The sequence below is a fragment of the Ascaphus truei genome, chromosome 13, assembly GCF_040206685.1.
Source record: "Ascaphus truei isolate aAscTru1 chromosome 13, aAscTru1.hap1, whole genome shotgun sequence".
In the NCBI taxonomy this organism is placed as follows: Eukaryota; Metazoa; Chordata; class Amphibia; order Anura; family Ascaphidae; genus Ascaphus; species Ascaphus truei.
This window is the reverse complement of record NC_134495.1, coordinates 36462883-36482841: the sequence shown is the minus strand read 5'-3', so window position 1 is coordinate 36482841 and position 19959 is coordinate 36462883. Positions and strand designations below refer to the sequence as shown.

The 19959-nt window shown below is 52.7% G+C and overlaps 1 protein-coding gene across 1 annotated transcript in view; it reads left to right on the top strand.

The window, feature by feature from the left end:
- The window catches only part of RBM23 (RNA binding motif protein 23), a 65142-nt gene extending 46683 nt beyond the window's left edge, over positions 1 to 18459 (top strand). Inside the window, exons 12-14 of the mRNA XM_075569098.1 lie at positions 13981 to 14070; positions 14154 to 14238; positions 17516 to 18459. Coding sequence (XP_075425213.1) covers positions 13981 to 14070; positions 14154 to 14238; positions 17516 to 17519 — 179 coding nt within the window. The 3' untranslated portion in view covers positions 17520 to 18459. The remainder of the gene's footprint in view (positions 1 to 13980; positions 14071 to 14153; positions 14239 to 17515) is intronic.
- The last annotated feature ends 1500 nt before the right edge of the window (positions 18460 to 19959 follow it).

Genomic DNA, 19959 nt, shown 5'->3' with positions numbered 1-19959 from the left:
GATGTATAGGGCAGTAGTTTGATGATCTGCTTTTAGAATGGGTATGTCGTCAGGCCTGTAATGCTGGGAGGATTGCAGTACAATGTGAAGTTGAATTGGTGATGTAGTTGAGGATACTGTGTTCAGAGATTGTTCCCGTTGAGGATGCTGTGTGTGAGGAGGTGGATGATCCAGTTGAGGATCCCGTGTTCAGAGGTTGAGGATCCCGTGTTCAGAGGTTGAGGATCCCGTGTTCAGAGGTTGAGGATCCCGTGTTCGGAGGTTGAGGATGCGGTGTTCGGAGGTTGAGGATGCGGTGTTCGGAGGTTGAGGATGCGGTGTTCGGAGGTTGAGGATGCGGTGTTCGGAGGTTGAGGATGCGGTGTTCGGAGGTTGAGGATGCGGTGTTCGGAGGTTGAGGATGCGGTGTTCGGAGGTTGAGGATGCGGTGTTCGGAGGTTGAGGATGCGGTGTTCGGAGGTTGAGGATGCGGTGTTCGGAGGTTGAGGATGCGGTGTTCGGAGGTTGAGGATGCGGTGTTCGGAGGTTGAGGATGCGGTGTTCGGAGGTTGAGGATGCGGTGTTCGGAGGTTGAGGATGCGGTGTTCGGAGGTTGAGGATCCCGTGTTCGGAGGTTGAGGATGCGGTGTTCGGAGGTTGAGGATGCGGTGTTCGGAGGTTGAGGATGCGGTGTTCGGAGGTTGAGGATGCGGTGTTCGGAGGTTGAGGATCCCGTGTTCGGAGGTTGAGGATGCGGTGTTCGGAGGTTGAGGATGCGGTGTTCGGAGGTTGAGGATGCGGTGTTCGGAGGTTGAGGATGCGGTGTTCGGAGGTTGAGGATGCGGTGTTCGGAGGTTGAGGATGCGGTGTTCGGAGGTTGAGGATGCGGTGTTCGGAGGTTGAGGATGCGGTGTTCGGAGGTTGAGGATGCGGTGTTCGGAGGTTGAGGATGCGGTGTTCGGAGGTTGAGGATGCGGTGTTCGGAGGTTGAGGATGCGGTGTTCGGAGGTTGAGGATGCGGTGTTCGGAGGTTGAGGATGCGGTGTTCGGAGGTTGAGGATGCGGTGTTCGGAGGTTGAGGATGCGGTGTTCGGAGGTTGAGGATGCGGTGTTCGGAGGTTGAGGATGCGGTGTTCGGAGGTTGAGGATGCGGTGTTCGGAGGTTGAGGATGCGGTGTTCGGAGGTTGAGGATGCGGTGTTCGGAGGTTGAGGATGCGGTGTTCGGAGGTTGAGGATGCGGTGTTCGGAGGTTGAGGATGCGGTGTTCGGAGGTTGAGGATGCGGTGTTCGGAGGTTGAGGATGCGGTGTTCGGAGGTTGAGGATGCGGTGTTCGGAGGTTGAGGATGCGGTGTTCGGAGGTTGAGGATGCGGTGTTCGGAGGTTGAGGATGCGGTGTTCGGAGGTTGAGGATGCGGTGTTCGGAGGTTGAGGATGCGGTGTTCGGAGGTTGAGGATGCGGTGTTCGGAGGTTGAGGATACGGTGTTCGGAGGTTGAGGATGCGGTGTTCGGAGGTTGAGGTTGAGGTTGAGGATTCAGTTGAGGATACCGTGCATGAGGTGGTTGAGGATACCCTGTGAGGAGGTCATGGATGCTGTATGCTGAGGTTGAAGATGTGGTAAGAGGAGGTTGAGGATGCAGTGAGAGGAAGTTGAGGATGTGGGGTGAGGAGTTTAAGGAAGCGGTGTGAGGAGGTTGATGATTCAGTTGAGGATGCCGTGCATGATGAGGATGAGGATGCCCTGTGAGGAGGTCAAGGATGCGGTGTGAGGAGGTTGTGGATCCAGTTGAGGATGTGGTGTGAGGAGGTTGAGGATGTGGTGTGAGGAGGTTGAGGATGTGGTGTGAGGAGGTTGAGGATGTGGTGTGAGGAGGTTGAGGATGTGGTGTGAGGAGGTTGATGATCCAGTTGAGGATGCGGTGTGAGGAGGTTGAGGATGCAGTGTGAGAAAGTTGATGATCCAGTTGAGGATGCGGTGTGTGAGGAGGTTGAGGATGCAGTGTGAGAAAGTTGATGATCCAGTTGAGGATGCGGTGTGAGGAGGTTGATGATCCAGTTGAGGATGCGGTGTGTGAGGAGGTTGAGGATGCAGTGTGAGAAAGTTGATGATCTAGTTGAGGATGCGGTGTGTGAGGAGGTTGAGGATGCAGTTGAGGGTCCGGTGTTGGGTTGATGATCCGGTGTGAGGAGGTTGATAATCGAGTTGAGGATGCGGTGTGAGGAGGTTGATCTAGTTGAGGATGTGGTGTGAGGAGGTTGAGGATGTGGTGTGAGGAGGTTGAGGATGCGGTGTGAGGAGGTTGATGATCTAGTTGAGGATGCCGTGTGAGGAGGTTGATGATCTAGTTGAGGATGCGGTGTGAGGAGGTTGATGATCTAGTTGCGGATGCGGTGTGAGGAGGTTGATGATCTAGTTGAGGATGCGGTGTGAGGTTGATGATCTAGTTGAGGATGTGGTGTGAGGAGGTTGATGATCAAGTTGAGGATGTGGTGTGAGGAGGTTGATGATCTAGTTGAGGATGTGGTGTGAGGAGGTTGATGATCCAGTTGAGGATGCAGTGTGAGAAAGTTGATGATCTAGTTGAGGATGCGGTGTGAGGAGGTTGATGATCTAGTTGAGGATGCGGTGTGAGGTTGATGATCTAGTTGCGGATGCCGTGTGAGGAGGTTGATGATCTAGTTGCGGATGCGGTGTGAGGAGGTTGATGATCTAGTTGAGGATGCGGTGTGAGGTTGATGATCTAGTTGAGGATGCGGTGTGAGGTTGATGATCTAGTTGAGGATGTGGTGTGAGGAGGTTGATGATCCAGTTGAGGATGTGGTGTGAGGAGGTTGATGATCTAGTTGAGGATGCGGTGTGAGGAGGTTGATGATCCAGTTGAGGATGCAGTGTGAGAAAGTTGAGGATGCGGTGTGAGGAGGTTGATGATCTAGTTGAGGATGCAGTGTGAGAAAGTTGATGATCTAGTTGCGGATGCCGTGTGAGGAGGTTGATGATCTAGTTGAGGATGCGGTGTGAGGTTGATGATCTAGTTGAGGATGTGGTGTGAGGAGGTTGATGATCTAGTTGAGGATGTGGTGTGAGGAGGTTGATGATCCAGTTGAGGATGCAGTGTGAGAAAGTTGATGATCTAGTTGAGGATGCGGTGTGTGAGGAGGTTGAGGATGCAGTGTGAGAAAGTTGATGATCTAGTTGAGGATGCGGTGTGTGAGGAGGTTGAGGATGCAGTGTGAGAAAGTTGATGATCTAGTTGAGGTTGCGGTGTGTGAGGAGGTTGAGGATGCAGTTGAGGGTCCGGTGTTGGGTTGATGATCCGGTGTGAGGAGGTTGATAATCGAGTTGAGGATGCGGTGTGAGGAGGTTGATGATCTAGTTGCGGATGCGGTGTGAGGAGGTTGATGATCTAGTTGAAGAGGTTGATGATCTAGTTGAGGACGCCGTGTGAGGAGGTTGATGATCTAGTTGCGGATGCGGTATGAGGAGGTTGATGATCTAGTTGCGGATGCGGTGTGAGGAGGTTGATGATCTAGTTGAGGATGTGGTATGAGGAGGTTGATGATCTAGTTGAGGATGCCGTGTGAGGAGGTTGATGATCTAGTTGAGGATGCGGTGTGAGGAGGTTGATGATCTAGTTGCGGATGCGGTGTGAGGAGGTTGATGATCTAGTTGAGGATGCGGTGTGAGGAGGTTGATGATCTAGTTGAGGATGCGGTGTGAGGAGGTTGATGATCTAGTTGAGGATGCGGTGTGAGGAGGTTGATGATCTAGTTGAGGATGCGGTGTGAGGAGGTTGATGATCTAGTTGAGGATGCGGTGTGAGGAGGTTGATGATCTAGTTGAGGACGCCGTGTGAGGAGGTTGATGATCTAGTTGCGGATGCGGTGTGAGGAGGTTGATGATCTAGTTGAGGATGCGGTGTGAGGAGGTTGATCCAGTTGAGGATGTGGTGTGAGGAGGTTGATGATCTAGTTGAGGATGCGGTGTGAGGAGGTTGATGATCTAGTTGAGGATGCGGTGTGAGGAGGTTGATGATCTAGTTGCGGATACTGTGTTCAGAGATTGTTCCCGTTGAGGATGCTGTGTGTGAGGAGGTGGATGATCCAGTTGAGGATCCCGTGTTCAGAGGTTGAGGATCCCGTGTTCAGAGGTTGAGGATCCCGTGTTCAGAGGTTGAGGATCCCGTGTTCGGAGGTTGAGGATGCGGTGTTCGGAGGTTGAGGATGCGGTGTTCGGAGGTTGAGGATGCGGTGTTCGGAGGTTGAGGATGCGGTGTTCGGAGGTTGAGGATGCGGTGTTCGGAGGTTGAGGATGCGGTGTTCGGAGGTTGAGGATGCGGTGTTCGGAGGTTGAGGATGCGGTGTTCGGAGGTTGAGGATGCGGTGTTCGGAGGTTGAGGATGCGGTGTTCGGAGGTTGAGGATGCGGTGTTCGGAGGTTGAGGATGCGGTGTTCGGAGGTTGAGGATGCGGTGTTCGGAGGTTGAGGATGCGGTGTTCGGAGGTTGAGGATGCGGTGTTCGGAGGTTGAGGATGCGGTGTTCGGAGGTTGAGGATGCGGTGTTCGGAGGTTGAGGATGCGGTGTTCGGAGGTTGAGGATGCGGTGTTCGGAGGTTGAGGATGCGGTGTTCGGAGGTTGAGGATGCGGTGTTCGGAGGTTGAGGATGCGGTGTTCGGAGGTTGAGGATGCGGTGTTCGGAGGTTGAGGATGCGGTGTTCGGAGGTTGAGGATGCGGTGTTCGGAGGTTGAGGATGCGGTGTTCGGAGGTTGAGGATGCGGTGTTCGGAGGTTGAGGATGCGGTGTTCGGAGGTTGAGGATGCGGTGTTCGGAGGTTGAGGATGCGGTGTTCGGAGGTTGAGGATGCGGTGTTCGGAGGTTGAGGATGCGGTGTTCGGAGGTTGAGGATGCGGTGTTCGGAGGTTGAGGATGCGGTGTTCGGAGGTTGAGGATGCGGTGTTCGGAGGTTGAGGATGCGGTGTTCGGAGGTTGAGGATGCGGTGTTCGGAGGTTGAGGATGCGGTGTTCGGAGGTTGAGGATGCGGTGTTCGGAGGTTGAGGATGCGGTGTTCGGAGGTTGAGGTTGAGGTTGAGGATTCAGTTGAGGATACCGTGCATGAGGTGGTTGAGGATACCCTGTGAGGAGGTCATGGATGCTGTATGCTGAGGTTGAAGATGTGGTAAGAGGAGGTTGAGGATGCAGTGAGAGGAAGTTGAGGATGTGGGGTGAGGAGTTTAAGGAAGCGGTGTGAGGAGGTTGATGATTCAGTTGAGGATGCCGTGCATGATGAGGATGAGGATGCCCTGTGAGGAGGTCAAGGATGCGGTGTGAGGAGGTTGTGGATCCAGTTGAGGATGTGGTGTGAGGAGGTTGAGGATGTGGTGTGAGGAGGTTGAGGATGTGGTGTGAGGAGGTTGAGGATGTGGTGTGAGGAGGTTGAGGATGTGGTGTGAGGAGGTTGATGATCCAGTTGAGGATGCGGTGTGAGGAGGTTGAGGATGCAGTGTGAGAAAGTTGATGATCCAGTTGAGGATGCGGTGTGTGAGGAGGTTGAGGATGCAGTGTGAGAAAGTTGATGATCCAGTTGAGGATGCGGTGTGAGGAGGTTGATGATCCAGTTGAGGATGCGGTGTGTGAGGAGGTTGAGGATGCAGTGTGAGAAAGTTGATGATCTAGTTGAGGATGCGGTGTGTGAGGAGGTTGAGGATGCAGTTGAGGGTCCGGTGTTGGGTTGATGATCCGGTGTGAGGAGGTTGATAATCGAGTTGAGGATGCGGTGTGAGGAGGTTGATCTAGTTGAGGATGTGGTGTGAGGAGGTTGAGGATGTGGTGTGAGGAGGTTGAGGATGCGGTGTGAGGAGGTTGATGATCTAGTTGAGGATGCCGTGTGAGGAGGTTGATGATCTAGTTGAGGATGCGGTGTGAGGAGGTTGATGATCTAGTTGCGGATGCGGTGTGAGGAGGTTGATGATCTAGTTGAGGATGCGGTGTGAGGTTGATGATCTAGTTGAGGATGTGGTGTGAGGAGGTTGATGATCAAGTTGAGGATGTGGTGTGAGGAGGTTGATGATCTAGTTGAGGATGTGGTGTGAGGAGGTTGATGATCCAGTTGAGGATGCAGTGTGAGAAAGTTGATGATCTAGTTGAGGATGCGGTGTGAGGAGGTTGATGATCTAGTTGAGGATGCGGTGTGAGGTTGATGATCTAGTTGCGGATGCCGTGTGAGGAGGTTGATGATCTAGTTGCGGATGCGGTGTGAGGAGGTTGATGATCTAGTTGAGGATGCGGTGTGAGGTTGATGATCTAGTTGAGGATGCGGTGTGAGGTTGATGATCTAGTTGAGGATGTGGTGTGAGGAGGTTGATGATCCAGTTGAGGATGTGGTGTGAGGAGGTTGATGATCTAGTTGAGGATGCGGTGTGAGGAGGTTGATGATCCAGTTGAGGATGCAGTGTGAGAAAGTTGAGGATGCGGTGTGAGGAGGTTGATGATCTAGTTGAGGATGCAGTGTGAGAAAGTTGATGATCTAGTTGCGGATGCCGTGTGAGGAGGTTGATGATCTAGTTGAGGATGCGGTGTGAGGTTGATGATCTAGTTGAGGATGTGGTGTGAGGAGGTTGATGATCTAGTTGAGGATGTGGTGTGAGGAGGTTGATGATCCAGTTGAGGATGCAGTGTGAGAAAGTTGATGATCTAGTTGAGGATGCGGTGTGTGAGGAGGTTGAGGATGCAGTGTGAGAAAGTTGATGATCTAGTTGAGGATGCGGTGTGTGAGGAGGTTGAGGATGCAGTGTGAGAAAGTTGATGATCTAGTTGAGGTTGCGGTGTGTGAGGAGGTTGAGGATGCAGTTGAGGGTCCGGTGTTGGGTTGATGATCCGGTGTGAGGAGGTTGATAATCGAGTTGAGGATGCGGTGTGAGGAGGTTGATGATCTAGTTGCGGATGCGGTGTGAGGAGGTTGATGATCTAGTTGAAGAGGTTGATGATCTAGTTGAGGACGCCGTGTGAGGAGGTTGATGATCTAGTTGCGGATGCGGTATGAGGAGGTTGATGATCTAGTTGCGGATGCGGTGTGAGGAGGTTGATGATCTAGTTGAGGATGTGGTATGAGGAGGTTGATGATCTAGTTGAGGATGCCGTGTGAGGAGGTTGATGATCTAGTTGAGGATGCGGTGTGAGGAGGTTGATGATCTAGTTGCGGATGCGGTGTGAGGAGGTTGATGATCTAGTTGAGGATGCGGTGTGAGGAGGTTGATGATCTAGTTGAGGATGCGGTGTGAGGAGGTTGATGATCTAGTTGAGGATGCGGTGTGAGGAGGTTGATGATCTAGTTGAGGATGCGGTGTGAGGAGGTTGATGATCTAGTTGAGGATGCGGTGTGAGGAGGTTGATGATCTAGTTGAGGACGCCGTGTGAGGAGGTTGATGATCTAGTTGCGGATGCGGTGTGAGGAGGTTGAGGATGTGGTGTGAGGAGGTTGATGATCTAGTTGAGGATGCGGTGTGAGGAGGTTGATGATCTAGTTGAGGATGCGGTATGAGGAGGTTGATGATCTAGTTGAGGATGCCGTGTGAGGAGGTTGATGATCTAGTTGAGGATGCGGTGTGAGGAGGTTGATGATCTAGTTGCGGATGCGGTGTGAGGAGGTTGATGATCTAGTTGAGGATGCGGTGTGAGGAGGTTGATGATCTAGTTGAGGATGCGGTGTGAGGAGGTTGATGATCTAGTTGAGGATGCGGTGTGAGGAGGTTGATGATCTAGTGGAGGATCCGGTGTGAGGAGGTTGATGATCCAGTTGAGGATGCCGTGTGAGGAGGTTGATGATCTAGTTGAGGATGCCGTGTGAGGAGGTTGATGATCTAGTTGAGGATGCGGTGTGTGAGGAGGTTGAGGATGCAGTGTGAGAAAGTTGATGATCTAGTTGAGGATGCGGTGTGTGAGGAGGTTGAGGATGCAGTTGAGGGTCCGGTGTTGGGTTGATGATCCGGTGTGAGGAGGTTGATCTAGTTGAGGATGTGGTGTGAGGAGGTTGATGATCTAGTTGAGGATGCGGTGTGAGGAGGTTGATGATCTAGTTGAGGATGTGGTGTGAGGAGGTTGATGATCTAGTTGAGGATGCGGTGTGAGGAGGTTGATGATCTAGTTGAGGATGCGGTGTGAGGAGGTTGATGATCTAGTTGAGGATGCCGTGTGAGGAGGTTGATGATCTAGTTGCGGATGCCGTGTGAGGAGGTTGATGATCTAGTTGAGGATGCGGTGTGAGGAGGTTGATGATCTAGTTGCGGATGCGGTGTGAGGAGGTTGATGATCTAGTTGAGGATGTGGTGTGAGGAGGTTGATGATCTAGTTGAGGATGTGGTGTGAGGAGGTTGATGATCTAGTTGAGGATCCGGTGTGAGGAGGTTGATGATCCAGTTGAGGATGCCGTGTGAGGAGGTTGATGATCTAGTTGAGGATGCGGTGTGTGAGGAGGTTGAGGATGCAGTGTGAGAAAGTTGATGATCTAGTTGAGGATGCGGTGTGTGAGGAGGTTGAGGATGCAGTTGAGGGTCCGGTGTTGGGTTGATGATCCGGTGTGAGGAGGTTGATAATCGAGTTGAGGATGCCGTGTGAGGAGGTTGAGGATGCGGTGTGAGCAGGTTGATGATCTAGTTGAGGATGCGGTGTGAGGAGGTTGATGATCTAGTTGAGGATGCGGTGTGAGGAGGTTGATGATCTAGTTGAGGATGCGGTGTGAGGAGGTTGATGATCTAGTTGAGGATGCGGTGTGAGGTTGATGATCTAGTTGAGGATGTGGTGTGAGGAGGTTGATGATCTAGTTGAGGATGCCGTGTGAGGAGGTTGATGATCTAGTTGAGGATGCCGTGTGAGGAGGTTGATGATCTAGTTGAGGATGCAGTGTGAGAAAGTTGATGATCTAGTTGAGGATGCGGTGTGAGGTTGATGATCTAGTTGAGGATGTGGTGTGAGGAGGTTGATGATCTAGTTGAGGATGCCGTGTGAGGAGGTTGATGATCTAGTTGAGGATGCCGTGTGAGGAGGTTGATGATCTAGTTGAGGATGCAGTGTGAGAAAGTTGATGATCTAGTTGAGGATGCGGTGTGAGGAGGTTGATGATCTAGTTGAGGATGCGGTGTAAGGAGGTTGATGATCTAGTTGAGGAGGTTGATGATCTAGTTGCGGATGTGGTATGAGGAAGTTGATGATCTAGTTGAGGAGGTTGATGATCTAGTTGAGGATGCGGTGTGAGGAGGTTGATGATCTAGTTGAGGATGCCGTGTGAGGAGGTTGATGATCTAGTTGAGGATGCCGTGTGAGGAGGTTGATGATCTAGTTGAGGATGCGGTGTGAGGTTGATGATCTAGTTGAGGATGTGGTGTGAGGAGGTTGATGATCTAGTTGAGGATGCCGTGTGAGGAGGTTGATGATCCAGTTGAGGATGCCGTGTGAGGAGGTTGATGATCTAGTTGAGGATGCGGTGTGTGAGGTTGAGGATGCAGTGTGAGAAAGTTGATGATCTAGTTTAGGATGCGGTGTGTGAGGTTGAGGATGCAGTGTGAGAAAGTTGATGATCTAGTTGAGGATGCGGTGTGTGAGGTTGATGATGCAGTGTGAGAAAGTTGATGATCTAGTTGAGGATGCGGTGTGTGAGGAGGTTGAGGATGCAGTTGAGGGTCCGGTGTTGGGTTGATGATCCGGTGTGAGGAGGTTGATAATCGAGTTGAGGATGCGGTGTGAGGAGGTTGATCTAGTTGAGGATGCCGTGTGAGGAGGTTGATGATCTAGTTGAGGATGCGGTGTGAGGAGGTTGAGGATGCGGTGTGAGGAGGTTGATGATCTAGTTGAGGATGCGGTGTGAGGAGGTTGATCTACTTGCGGATGCGGTGTGAGGAGGTTGATGATCTAGTTGTGGATGTGGTGTGAGGAGGTTGATGATCTAGTTGAGGATGTGGTGTGAGGAGGTTGATGATCTAGTTGCGGATGCCGTGTGAGGAGGTTGATGATCTAGTTGAGGATGCCGTGTGAGGAGGTTGATCTACTTGCGGATGCGGTGTGAGGAGGTTGATGATCTAGTTGAGGATGCGGTGTGAGGAGGTTGATGATCTAGTTGCGGATGCCGTGTGAGGAGGTTGATGATCTAGTTGAGGATGCCGTGTGAGGAGGTTGATGATCTAGTTGCGGATGCGGTGTGAGGAGGTTGATGATCTAGTTGAGGATGCGGTGTGAGGAGGTTGATCTACTTGCGGATGCGGTGTGAGGAGGTTGATGATCCAGTTGAGGATGCCGTGTGAGGAGGTTGATGATCTAGTTGAGGATGCCGTGTGAGGAGGTTGATGATCTAGTTGCGGATGCGGTGTGAGGAGGTTGATGATCTAGTTGAGGATGCGGTGTGAGGAGGTTGATCTACTTGCGGATGCGGTGTGAGGAGGTTGATGATATAGTTGCGGATGCGGTGTGAGGAGGTTGATGATCTAGTTGAGGATGCGGTGTGAGGAGGTTGATGATCCAGTTGAGGATGCGGTGTGAGGAGGTTGATGATCTAGTTGAGGATGCGGTGTGAGGAGGTTGATGATCTAGTTGAGGATGTGGTGTGAGGAGGTTGATGATCTAGTTGAGGATGCCGTGTGAGGAGGTTGATGATCTAGTTGAGGATGCCGTGTGAGGAGGTTGATGATCTAGTTGAGGATGCAGTGTGAGAAAGTTGATGATCTAGTTGAGGATGCGGTGTGAGGTTGATGATCTAGTTGAGGATGTGGTGTGAGGAGGTTGATGATCTAGTTGAGGATGCCGTGTGAGGAGGTTGATGATCTAGTTGAGGATGCCGTGTGAGGAGGTTGATGATCTAGTTGAGGATGCAGTGTGAGAAAGTTGATGATCTAGTTGAGGATGCGGTGTGAGGAGGTTGATGATCTAGTTGAGGATGCGGTGTAAGGAGGTTGATGATCTAGTTGAGGAGGTTGATGATCTAGTTGCGGATGTGGTATGAGGAAGTTGATGATCTAGTTGAGGAGGTTGATGATCTAGTTGAGGATGCGGTGTGAGGAGGTTGATGATCTAGTTGAGGATGCCGTGTGAGGAGGTTGATGATCTAGTTGAGGATGCCGTGTGAGGAGGTTGATGATCTAGTTGAGGATGCGGTGTGAGGTTGATGATCTAGTTGAGGATGTGGTGTGAGGAGGTTGATGATCTAGTTGAGGATGCGGTGTGTGAGGTTGAGGATGCAGTGTGAGAAAGTTGATGATCTAGTTTAGGATGCGGTGTGTGAGGTTGAGGATGCAGTGTGAGAAAGTTGATGATCTAGTTGAGGATGCGGTGTGTGAGGTTGATGATGCAGTGTGAGAAAGTTGATGATCTAGTTGAGGATGCGGTGTGTGAGGAGGTTGAGGATGCAGTTGAGGGTCCGGTGTTGGGTTGATGATCCGGTGTGAGGAGGTTGATAATCGAGTTGAGGATGCGGTGTGAGGAGGTTGATCTAGTTGAGGATGCCGTGTGAGGAGGTTGATGATCTAGTTGAGGATGCGGTGTGAGGAGGTTGAGGATGCGGTGTGAGGAGGTTGATGATCTAGTTGAGGATGCGGTGTGAGGAGGTTGATCTACTTGCGGATGCGGTGTGAGGAGGTTGATGATCTAGTTGTGGATGTGGTGTGAGGAGGTTGATGATCTAGTTGAGGATGTGGTGTGAGGAGGTTGATGATCTAGTTGCGGATGCCGTGTGAGGAGGTTGATGATCTAGTTGAGGATGCCGTGTGAGGAGGTTGATCTACTTGCGGATGCGGTGTGAGGAGGTTGATGATCTAGTTGAGGATGCGGTGTGAGGAGGTTGATGATCTAGTTGCGGATGCCGTGTGAGGAGGTTGATGATCTAGTTGAGGATGCCGTGTGAGGAGGTTGATGATCTAGTTGAGGATGCCGTGTGAGGAGGTTGATGATCTAGTTGCGGATGCGGTGTGAGGAGGTTGATGATCTAGTTGAGGATGCGGTGTGAGGAGGTTGATCTACTTGCGGATGCGGTGTGAGGAGGTTGATGATATAGTTGCGGATGCGGTGTGAGGAGGTTGATGATCTAGTTGAGGATGCGGTGTGAGGAGGTTGATGATCCAGTTGAGGATGCGGTGTGAGGAGGTTGATGATCTAGTTGAGGATGCGGTGTGAGGAGGTTGATGATCTAGTTGAGGATGTGGTATGAGGAGGTTGATGATCTAGTTGAGGATGCCGTGTGAGGAGGTTGATGATCCAGTTGAGGATGCGGTGTGAGGAGGTTGATGATATAGTTGCGGATGCGGTGTGAGGAGGTTGATGATCTAGTTGTGGATGCGGTGTGAGGAGGTTGATGATCTAGTTGAGGATGCGGTGTGAGGAGGTTGATGATCTAGTTGAGGATGTGGTATGAGGAGGTTGATGATCTAGTTGAGGATGCCGTGTGAGGAGGTTGAGGATGCCGTGTGAGGAGGTTGATGATCTAGTTGAGGATGCGGTGTGAGGTTGATGATCTAGTTGAGGATGCGGTGTGAGGAGGTTGATGATCTAGTTGCGGATGCGGTGTGAGGAGGTTGAGGATGTGGTATGAGGAGGTTGATGATCTAGTTGAGGATGCCGTGTGAGGAGGTTGATGATCTAGTTGAGGATGCGGTGTGAGGAGGTTGATGATCTAGTTGCGGATGCCGTGTGAGGAGGTTGATGATCTAGTTGAGGATGCGGTGTGAGGAGGTTGATGATCTAGTTGAGGATGCCGTGTGAGGAGGTTGATGATCTAGTTGCGGATGCCGTGTGAGGAGGTTGATGATCTAGTTGAGGATGCGGTGTGAGGAGGTTGATGATCTAGTTGAGGATGCCGTGTGAGGAGGTTGATGATCTAGTTGAGGATGCCGTGTGAGGAGGTTGATGATCTAGTTGAGGATGCGGTGTGAGGAGGTTGATGATCTAGTTGAGGATGCGGTGTGAGGAGGTTGATGATTTAGTTGAGGATGTGGTGTGAGGAGGTTGATGATCTAGTTGAGGATGCGGTGTGAGGAGGTTGATGATCTAGTTGAGGATGCCGTGTGAGGAGGTTGATGATCTAGTTGAGGATGCGGTGTGAGGAGGTTGATGATCTAGTTGCGGATGCGGTGTGAGGAGGTTGATGATCTAGTTGAGGATGCCATGTGAGGAGGTTGATGATCCAGTTGAGGATGCGGTGTGAGGAGGTTGATGATCTAGTTGAGGATGCGGTGTGAGCAGGTTGATGATCTAGTTGCGGATGCGGTGTGAGGTTGATGATCTAGTTGCGGATGCGGTGTGAGGTTGATGATCTAGTTGAGGATGCAGTGTGAGGAGGTTGATGATCTAGTTGCGGATGCGGTGTGAGGAGGTTGATGATCTAGTTGAGGATGCCGTGTGAGGAGGTTGATGATCTAGTTGAGGATGCCGTGTGAGGAGGTTGATGATCTAGTTGCGGATGCGGTGTGAGGAGGTTGATGATCTAGTTGAGGATGCGGTGTGAGGAGGTTGATCCAGTTGAGGACGCCGTGTGAGGAGGTTGATGATCTAGTTGAGGATGCCGTGTGAGGAGGTTGATCCAGTTGAGGACGCCGTGTGAGGAGGTTGATGATCTAGTTGAGGATGCCGTGTGAGGAGGTTGATGATCCAGTTGAGGATGCCGTGTGAGGAGGTTGATGATCTAGTTGAGGATGCGGTGTGAGGAGGTTGATGATCTAGTTGAGGATGCGGTGTGAGGAGGTTGATCCAGTTGAGGATGTGGTGTGAGGAGGTTGATGATCTAGTTGAGGATGCGGTGTGAGGAGGTTGATGATCTAGTTGAGGATGCCGTGTGAGGAGGTTGATGATCTAGTTGAGGATGCCGTGTGAGGAGGTTGATGATCTAGTTGAGGATGCGGTTTGTGAGGAGATTGAGGTTGCGGTGGGAGTAGTTTGCTCGGGAATATAGGGGATACTTTGCACTCACGATGTGCTGCACCCAGGGTGGAGTGACCTGCTGTCGGTGACCTCTGCTCCTCTGGTTTCAGGGACAGGCCTGCAGTTGCCTCTAGCTGCCCAGGCTGCGCTGCATTTGAGTGGAACCTTTCCCATGAGCACCCTGAATCCTGCGATCTCAGGTAAGAGGGATAATGTGACAGTGTCTTACTGAGAGGTGTCCCAGCTGTGACCTGCCACCACTAATCCCCTGTGTCTCTCCTAGCAATGAGCCCGGCACTTAATCTGACAACACAATCCCTCACCACACAATGCTTCCAACTCTCCCATCTCTTCAACCCACCGACCAAGTGAGTATGAGGAGGAGAGGGCTTCCTGTGAGTATGAGGAGAGGGATTCCTGTGTGAGGGGAGAGCTTCCTGTGAGTGTGAGAGCTTCCTGTGAGTATGAGGAGGAGAGGGCTTCCTGTGTGAGGGGAGAGCTTCCTGTGAGTATGAGGAGGAGAGGTCTTCCTGTGTGAGGGGAGAGCTTCCTGTGAGTGTGAGAGCTTCCTGTGAGTGTGAGGGGAGAGCTTCCTGTGAGTGTGAGAGCTTCCTGTGAGTGTGAGGGGAAAGCTTCCTGTGATTGTGAGAGGGCTTCCTGTGAGTGTGATGGGAGAGCTTCCTGTGAGTGTGAGAGGACTTCCTGTGAGTGTGAGGAGGAGAGGGATTCCTGTGAGTATGAGGAGCAGAGGGCTTCCTGTAAGTGTGAGGAGGGGACTTCCTGTGAGTGTGAGGAGGAGAGGGATTCCTGTGTGTGAGGATGAGAGGGATTCCTGTGTGTGAGGATGAGAGGGATTCCTGTGAGTGTGAGGAGAGGGATTCCTGTGAGTGTGAGGAGGAGAGGGCTTCCTGTGAGTGTGAGAGGAATTCCTGTGAGTGTGAGGAGGAGAGGGCTTCCTGTGACTATGAGGAGGAGAGGGCTTCCTGTGAGTGTGAGGAGAGGGCTTCCTGTGAGTGTGAGGAGAGGGCTTCCTGTGAGTATGAGAGGGATTCCTGTGAGTGTGAGGAGGAGAGGGCTTCCTGTGAGTGTGAGGAGGAGAGAGCTTCCTGTGAGTGTGAGGAGGAGAGAGCTTCCTGTGAGTGTGAGGAGGAGAGAGCTTCCTGTGAGTGTGAGGAGGAGAGGGCTTCCTGTGAGTGTGAGGAGGAGAGGGCTTCCTGTGAGTGTGAGGAAGAGAGGTTTCCTGTGAGTGTGAGGGGAGACGGCTTCCTGTGATTGTGAAGGGAGAGCTTGTTAATGTAGCTGTGTGTGTAAGTGGTCTTGTTAGTGTGGCTGTGAGTGTGTGCGTTCTTGTTAGTGTAGCTGTGATTGGGTGTGTGTGTGTTCTTGTTAGTGATGCTGTGAGTGTGTGTGTGTTCGTGTTAGTGTAGCTGTGAGTGTGTGTTCGTGTTAGTGTAGCTGTGAGTGTGTGTTCATGTTAGTGTAGCTGTGAGTGTAAGTGGTCTTGTCAGTGTAGCTGCGAGTGTGTGTGTATTTTTTAGTGTAGCTGTGTGTGTGTGTTCTTGTTAGTGTAGCTGTCAGTGTGTGTGTGTGTGTGAGTGATCATGTTAGTGTAGCTGTGAGTGTGAGTGGTCCTGTTAGTGTAGCTGTGAGTGTGAGTGGTCCTGTTAGTGTAGATGTGTGAGTGGTCCTGTTAGTGTATGTGTGTGAGTGGTCTTGTTAGTGTAGCTGTGTAAGTGGTCCTGTTAGTGTAGCTGTGAGTGGTCCTGTTGGTATAGCTGTGAGTGGCCCTGTTAGTGTAGCTGTGAGTGGCCCTGTTAGTGTAGCTGTGAGTGGCCCTGTTAGTGTAGCTGTGAGTGTGAGTAGCCCTGTTAGTGTAGCTGTGAGTGGTCCTGTTGGTGTAGCTGTGAGTGTGAGTGGCCCTGTTAGTGTAGCTGTTAGTGTATGTGTGTGAGTGGTCTTGTTAGTGTAGCTGTGTGAGTGGTCCTGTTAATGTAGCTGTGAGTGGTCCTGTTGGTATAGCTGTGAGTGGCCCTGTTAGTGTAGCTGTGAGTGGCCCTGTTAGTGTAGCTGTGAGTGGCCCTGTTAGTGTAGCTGTGAGTGGCCCTGAGTGTGAGTGGCCCTGTTAGTGTAGCTGTGAGTGGTCCTGTTGGTGTAGCTGTGAGTGTGATTGGCCCTGTTAGTGTAGCTGTGATTGGCCCTGTTAGTGTAGCTGTGATTGGCCGTTAGTGTAGCTGTGAGTGTGAGTGGTCCTGTTAGTGTAGCTGTGAGTGGTCCTGTTAGTGTAGCTGTGAGTGGTCCTGTTAGTGTAGCTGTGAGTGGTCCTGTTAGTGTAGCTGTGAGTGTGAGTGGCCATTAGTGTAGCTGTGAGTGACCCTGTTAGTGTAGCTGTGAGTGAGTGGTCCTGTTAGTGTAGCTGTGAGAGGACCTGTTAGTGTCGCTGTGAGTGGCCCTGTTAGTGTCGCTGTGAGTGGCCCTGTTAGTGTCGCTGTGAGTGGCCTTGTTAGTGTAGCTGTGAGTGGCCCTGTTAGTGTAGCTGTGAGTGGCCCTGTTAGTGTAGCTGTGAGTGGCCCTGTTAGTGTAGCTGTGAGTGTGAGTGGTCCTGTTAGTGTAGCTGTCAGTGTGTGTGAGTGATCATGTTAGTGTAGCTGTGAGTGTGAGTGGTCCTGTTAGTGTAGCTGTGAGTGTGAGTGGTCCTGTTAGTGTAGATGTGTGAGTGGTCCTGTTAGTGTAGCTGTTAGTGTATGTGTGTGAGTGGTCTTGTTAGTGTAGCTGTGTAAGTGGTCCTGTTAGTGTAGCTGTGAGTGGTCCTGTTGGTATAGCTGTGAGTGGCCCTGTTAGTGTAGCTGTGAGTGGCCCTGTTAGTGTAGCTGTGAGTGGCCCTGTTAGTGTAGCTGTGAGTGTGAGTGGCCATGTTAGTGTAGCTGTGAGTGGTCCTGTTGGTGTAGCTGTGAGTGTGAGTGGCCCTGTTAGTGTAGCTGTTAGTGTATGTGTGTGAGTGGTCTTGTTAGTGTAGCTGTGTGAGTGGTCCTGTTAGTGTAGCTGTGAGTGGTCCTGTTGGTATAGCTGTGAGTGGCCCTGTTAGTGTAGCTGTGAGTGGCCCTGTTAGTGTAGCTGTGAGTGGCCCTGTTAGTGTAGCTGTGAGTGGCCCTGTGAGTGTGAGTGGTCCTGTTAGTGTAGCTGTGAGTGGTCCTGTTAGTGTAGCTGTGAGTGGTCCTGTTAGTGTAGCTGTGAGTAACCCTGTTAGTGTAGCTGTGAGTGTGAGTGGCCATTAGTGTAGCTGTGAGTGACCCTGTTAGTGTAGCTGTGAGTGAGTGGTCCTGTTAGTGTAGCTGTGAGAGGACCTGTTAGTGTCGCTGTGAGAGGACCTGTTAGTGTCGCTGTGAGTGGACCTGTTAGTGTCGCTCTGAGTGGCCCTGTTAGTGTCGCTGTGAGTGGCCCTGTTAGTGTAGCTGGGAGTGGCCCTGTTAGTGTAGCTGTGAGTGGCCCTGTTAGTGTAGCTGTGAGTGTGAGTGGTCCTGTTAGTGTAGCTGTGATTGGCCCTGTTAGTGTAGCTGTGAGTGGGACTGTTAGTGTAGCTGTGAGTGTGAGTGGTCCTGTTAGTGTAGCTGTGAGTGTGTGTTATGACCTGTGACTCTCCCTCTCTAGGTAAGATACCGCCCCCCCTGATCTCCTGCGGCCCCCAGAGACGTCTCGCCTCCCTCCCTCTGTCTGATTGCACAGTCCACTGGAGGCCCCCGTGGATGAGATTGGGGGTGCAGGTTTTTGGGGGGCCGCTGACGACCTGTAAATAAGAACTGGTTCTGTGAGCGGCTTGGTTTCCTGGCTCTCCCCCATACCATCACCGCTCAGCGACGGATCCGAACATTTTCTACATCACTCCCCTAATCCTCACTGCCCAGCGACCCCACGATCGGCCTCAGTGGGACTTTACTCTCTGAACCCCTGTGCCATGCGCGGTCTCTGTGGCACGTGGCAGGGTGAGAGCTAGCAGAGGGCAGCCGGGCTCGGCTAGTGCTGTCTGTATATGAGCAGCCGGGCTCTGCTAGTGCTGTCTGTAAATGAGAGCTATGAGAGCACTGTCTATATGTGAGAGCATCTGGGCTTGGCTAGTGCTGTCTGTATTTGAGAGCAGCCGGGCTCCGCTAGTGCTGTCTTTATATAACAGGTAAGTGTGAGTGCTCAGGTGCCCTCACGGTGACACCCCCCCCTTCATATGAGGTGTCCTGCCCTGAAGCCCCTACCCCCTATATGGGGTCCTGCCCCAAGGCCCCTCCCTCTCCCCTGTATGAGGGGTCTCATCTGAGGCTCCTCCCTCCCTAGGGGTCCCTCCCTCTCCCCTGTATTAGGGGTCCCTCCCCAAGGCCCCCCCTCTTTTGATACGATATTTGTATGTGCGACTGTTTCGGGGCGCGGGATGGAAAGATTGGGACAGCTATGTGACGCACCCAGAGATCACTCCTCGGACTGTAAGGGGTTAATGCGGCGTGCTGGTCTTTGTTGCTGTCTGGGACAGAGCTGTATAGGATTCCGCTCCCAGTTACTTGTGTTTTGCCCTTTACACATAGAGACAAAATAAAGGATTTACCACAGTCCTGTTACCGGGGGGCTGGCATTATTTCCGGGGGGCTGTCACACCGTATTCGGGGGCAGTTACCCCCTGGGCGCAGTCACTGAACCTCTCTCCCGTGCGCGGTCACTGAACCTCTCTCTCCTGTGCGCAGTCACTGAACCTCTCTCCTGTGCGCAGTCACTGAATCTCTCCCGTGCAGTCACTGAACCTCTCTCCCGCGCAGTGACTGAAACTCTCCCGCGCAGTCGCTGAACCTCTCCCGTGCGCGCAGTCACTGAACCTCTCCCGCGCAGTCACTGAATCTCTCCCGTGCAGTCACTGAACCTCTCTCCCGCGCAGTGACTGAACCTCTCCCGCGCAGTCACTGAACCTCTCTCCCGCGCAGTCGCTGAACCTCTCCCGGTGCGCGCAGTCACTGAACCTCTCCCGCGCAGTCACTGAATCTCTCCCGTGCAGTCACTGAACCTCTCTCCCGCGCAGTGACTGAACCTCTCCCGCGCAGTCACTGAACCTCTCTCCCGCGCAGTCACTAAACCTCTCCCGTGCGCGCAGTCGCTGAACCTCCCGTGCGCGCAGTCGCTGAACCTCTCCCGTGCGCGCAGTCGCTGAACCTCTCCTGTGCATAGTCACTGAACCTCTCTCCCGTGCATAGCCGTGCATAGTCACTGAACCTCTCCCGTGCATAGTCACTGAACCTCTCTCCCGTGCGTGCAGTCACTGAACCTCTCCTGCGCAGTCACTGAACCTCTCTCCCGTGCATAGCCGTGCATAGTCACTGAACCTCTCCCGTGCATAGTCACTGAACCTCTCTCCCGTGCATAGCCGTGCATAGTCACTGAACCTCTCCCGTGCATAGTCACTGAACCTCTCTCCCGTGCGCGCAGTCACTGAACCTCCCGCGCAGTCACTGAACCTCTCTCCCGTGCATAGCCGTGCATAGTCACTGAACCTCTCCCGTGCGCGCAGTCACTGAACCTCTCCCGCGCAGTCACTGAACCTCTCTCCCGTGCGCGCAGTCACTGAACCTCTCCCGCGCAGTCACTGAACCTCTCTCCCGTGCATAGCCGTGCATAGTCACTGAACCTCTCCCGTGCGCGCAGTCACTGAACCTCTCCCGCGCAGTCACTGAACCTCTCTCCCGTGCGCGCAGACACTGAACCTCTCTCCCGCGCCGTCGCTGAACCTCTCTCCCGCGCAGTCGCTGAACCTCTCTCCCGCGCGCGCAGTCGCTGAACCTCTCTCCCGCGCGCGCAGTCGCTGAACCTCTCTCCAGCGCGCGCAGTCGCTGAACCTCTCTCCCGCGCGCGCAGTCGCTGAACCTCTCTCCCGCGCGCGCAGTCGCTGAACCTCTCTCCGCGCGCGCAGTCGCTGAACCTCTCTCCCGCGCGCGCAGTCGCTGAACCTCTCTCCCGCGCGCGCAGTCGCTGAACCTCTCTCCCGCGCGCGCAGTCGCTGAACCTCTCTCCCGCGCGCGCAGTCGCTGAACCTCTCTCCCGCGCGCGCAGTCGCTGAACCTCTC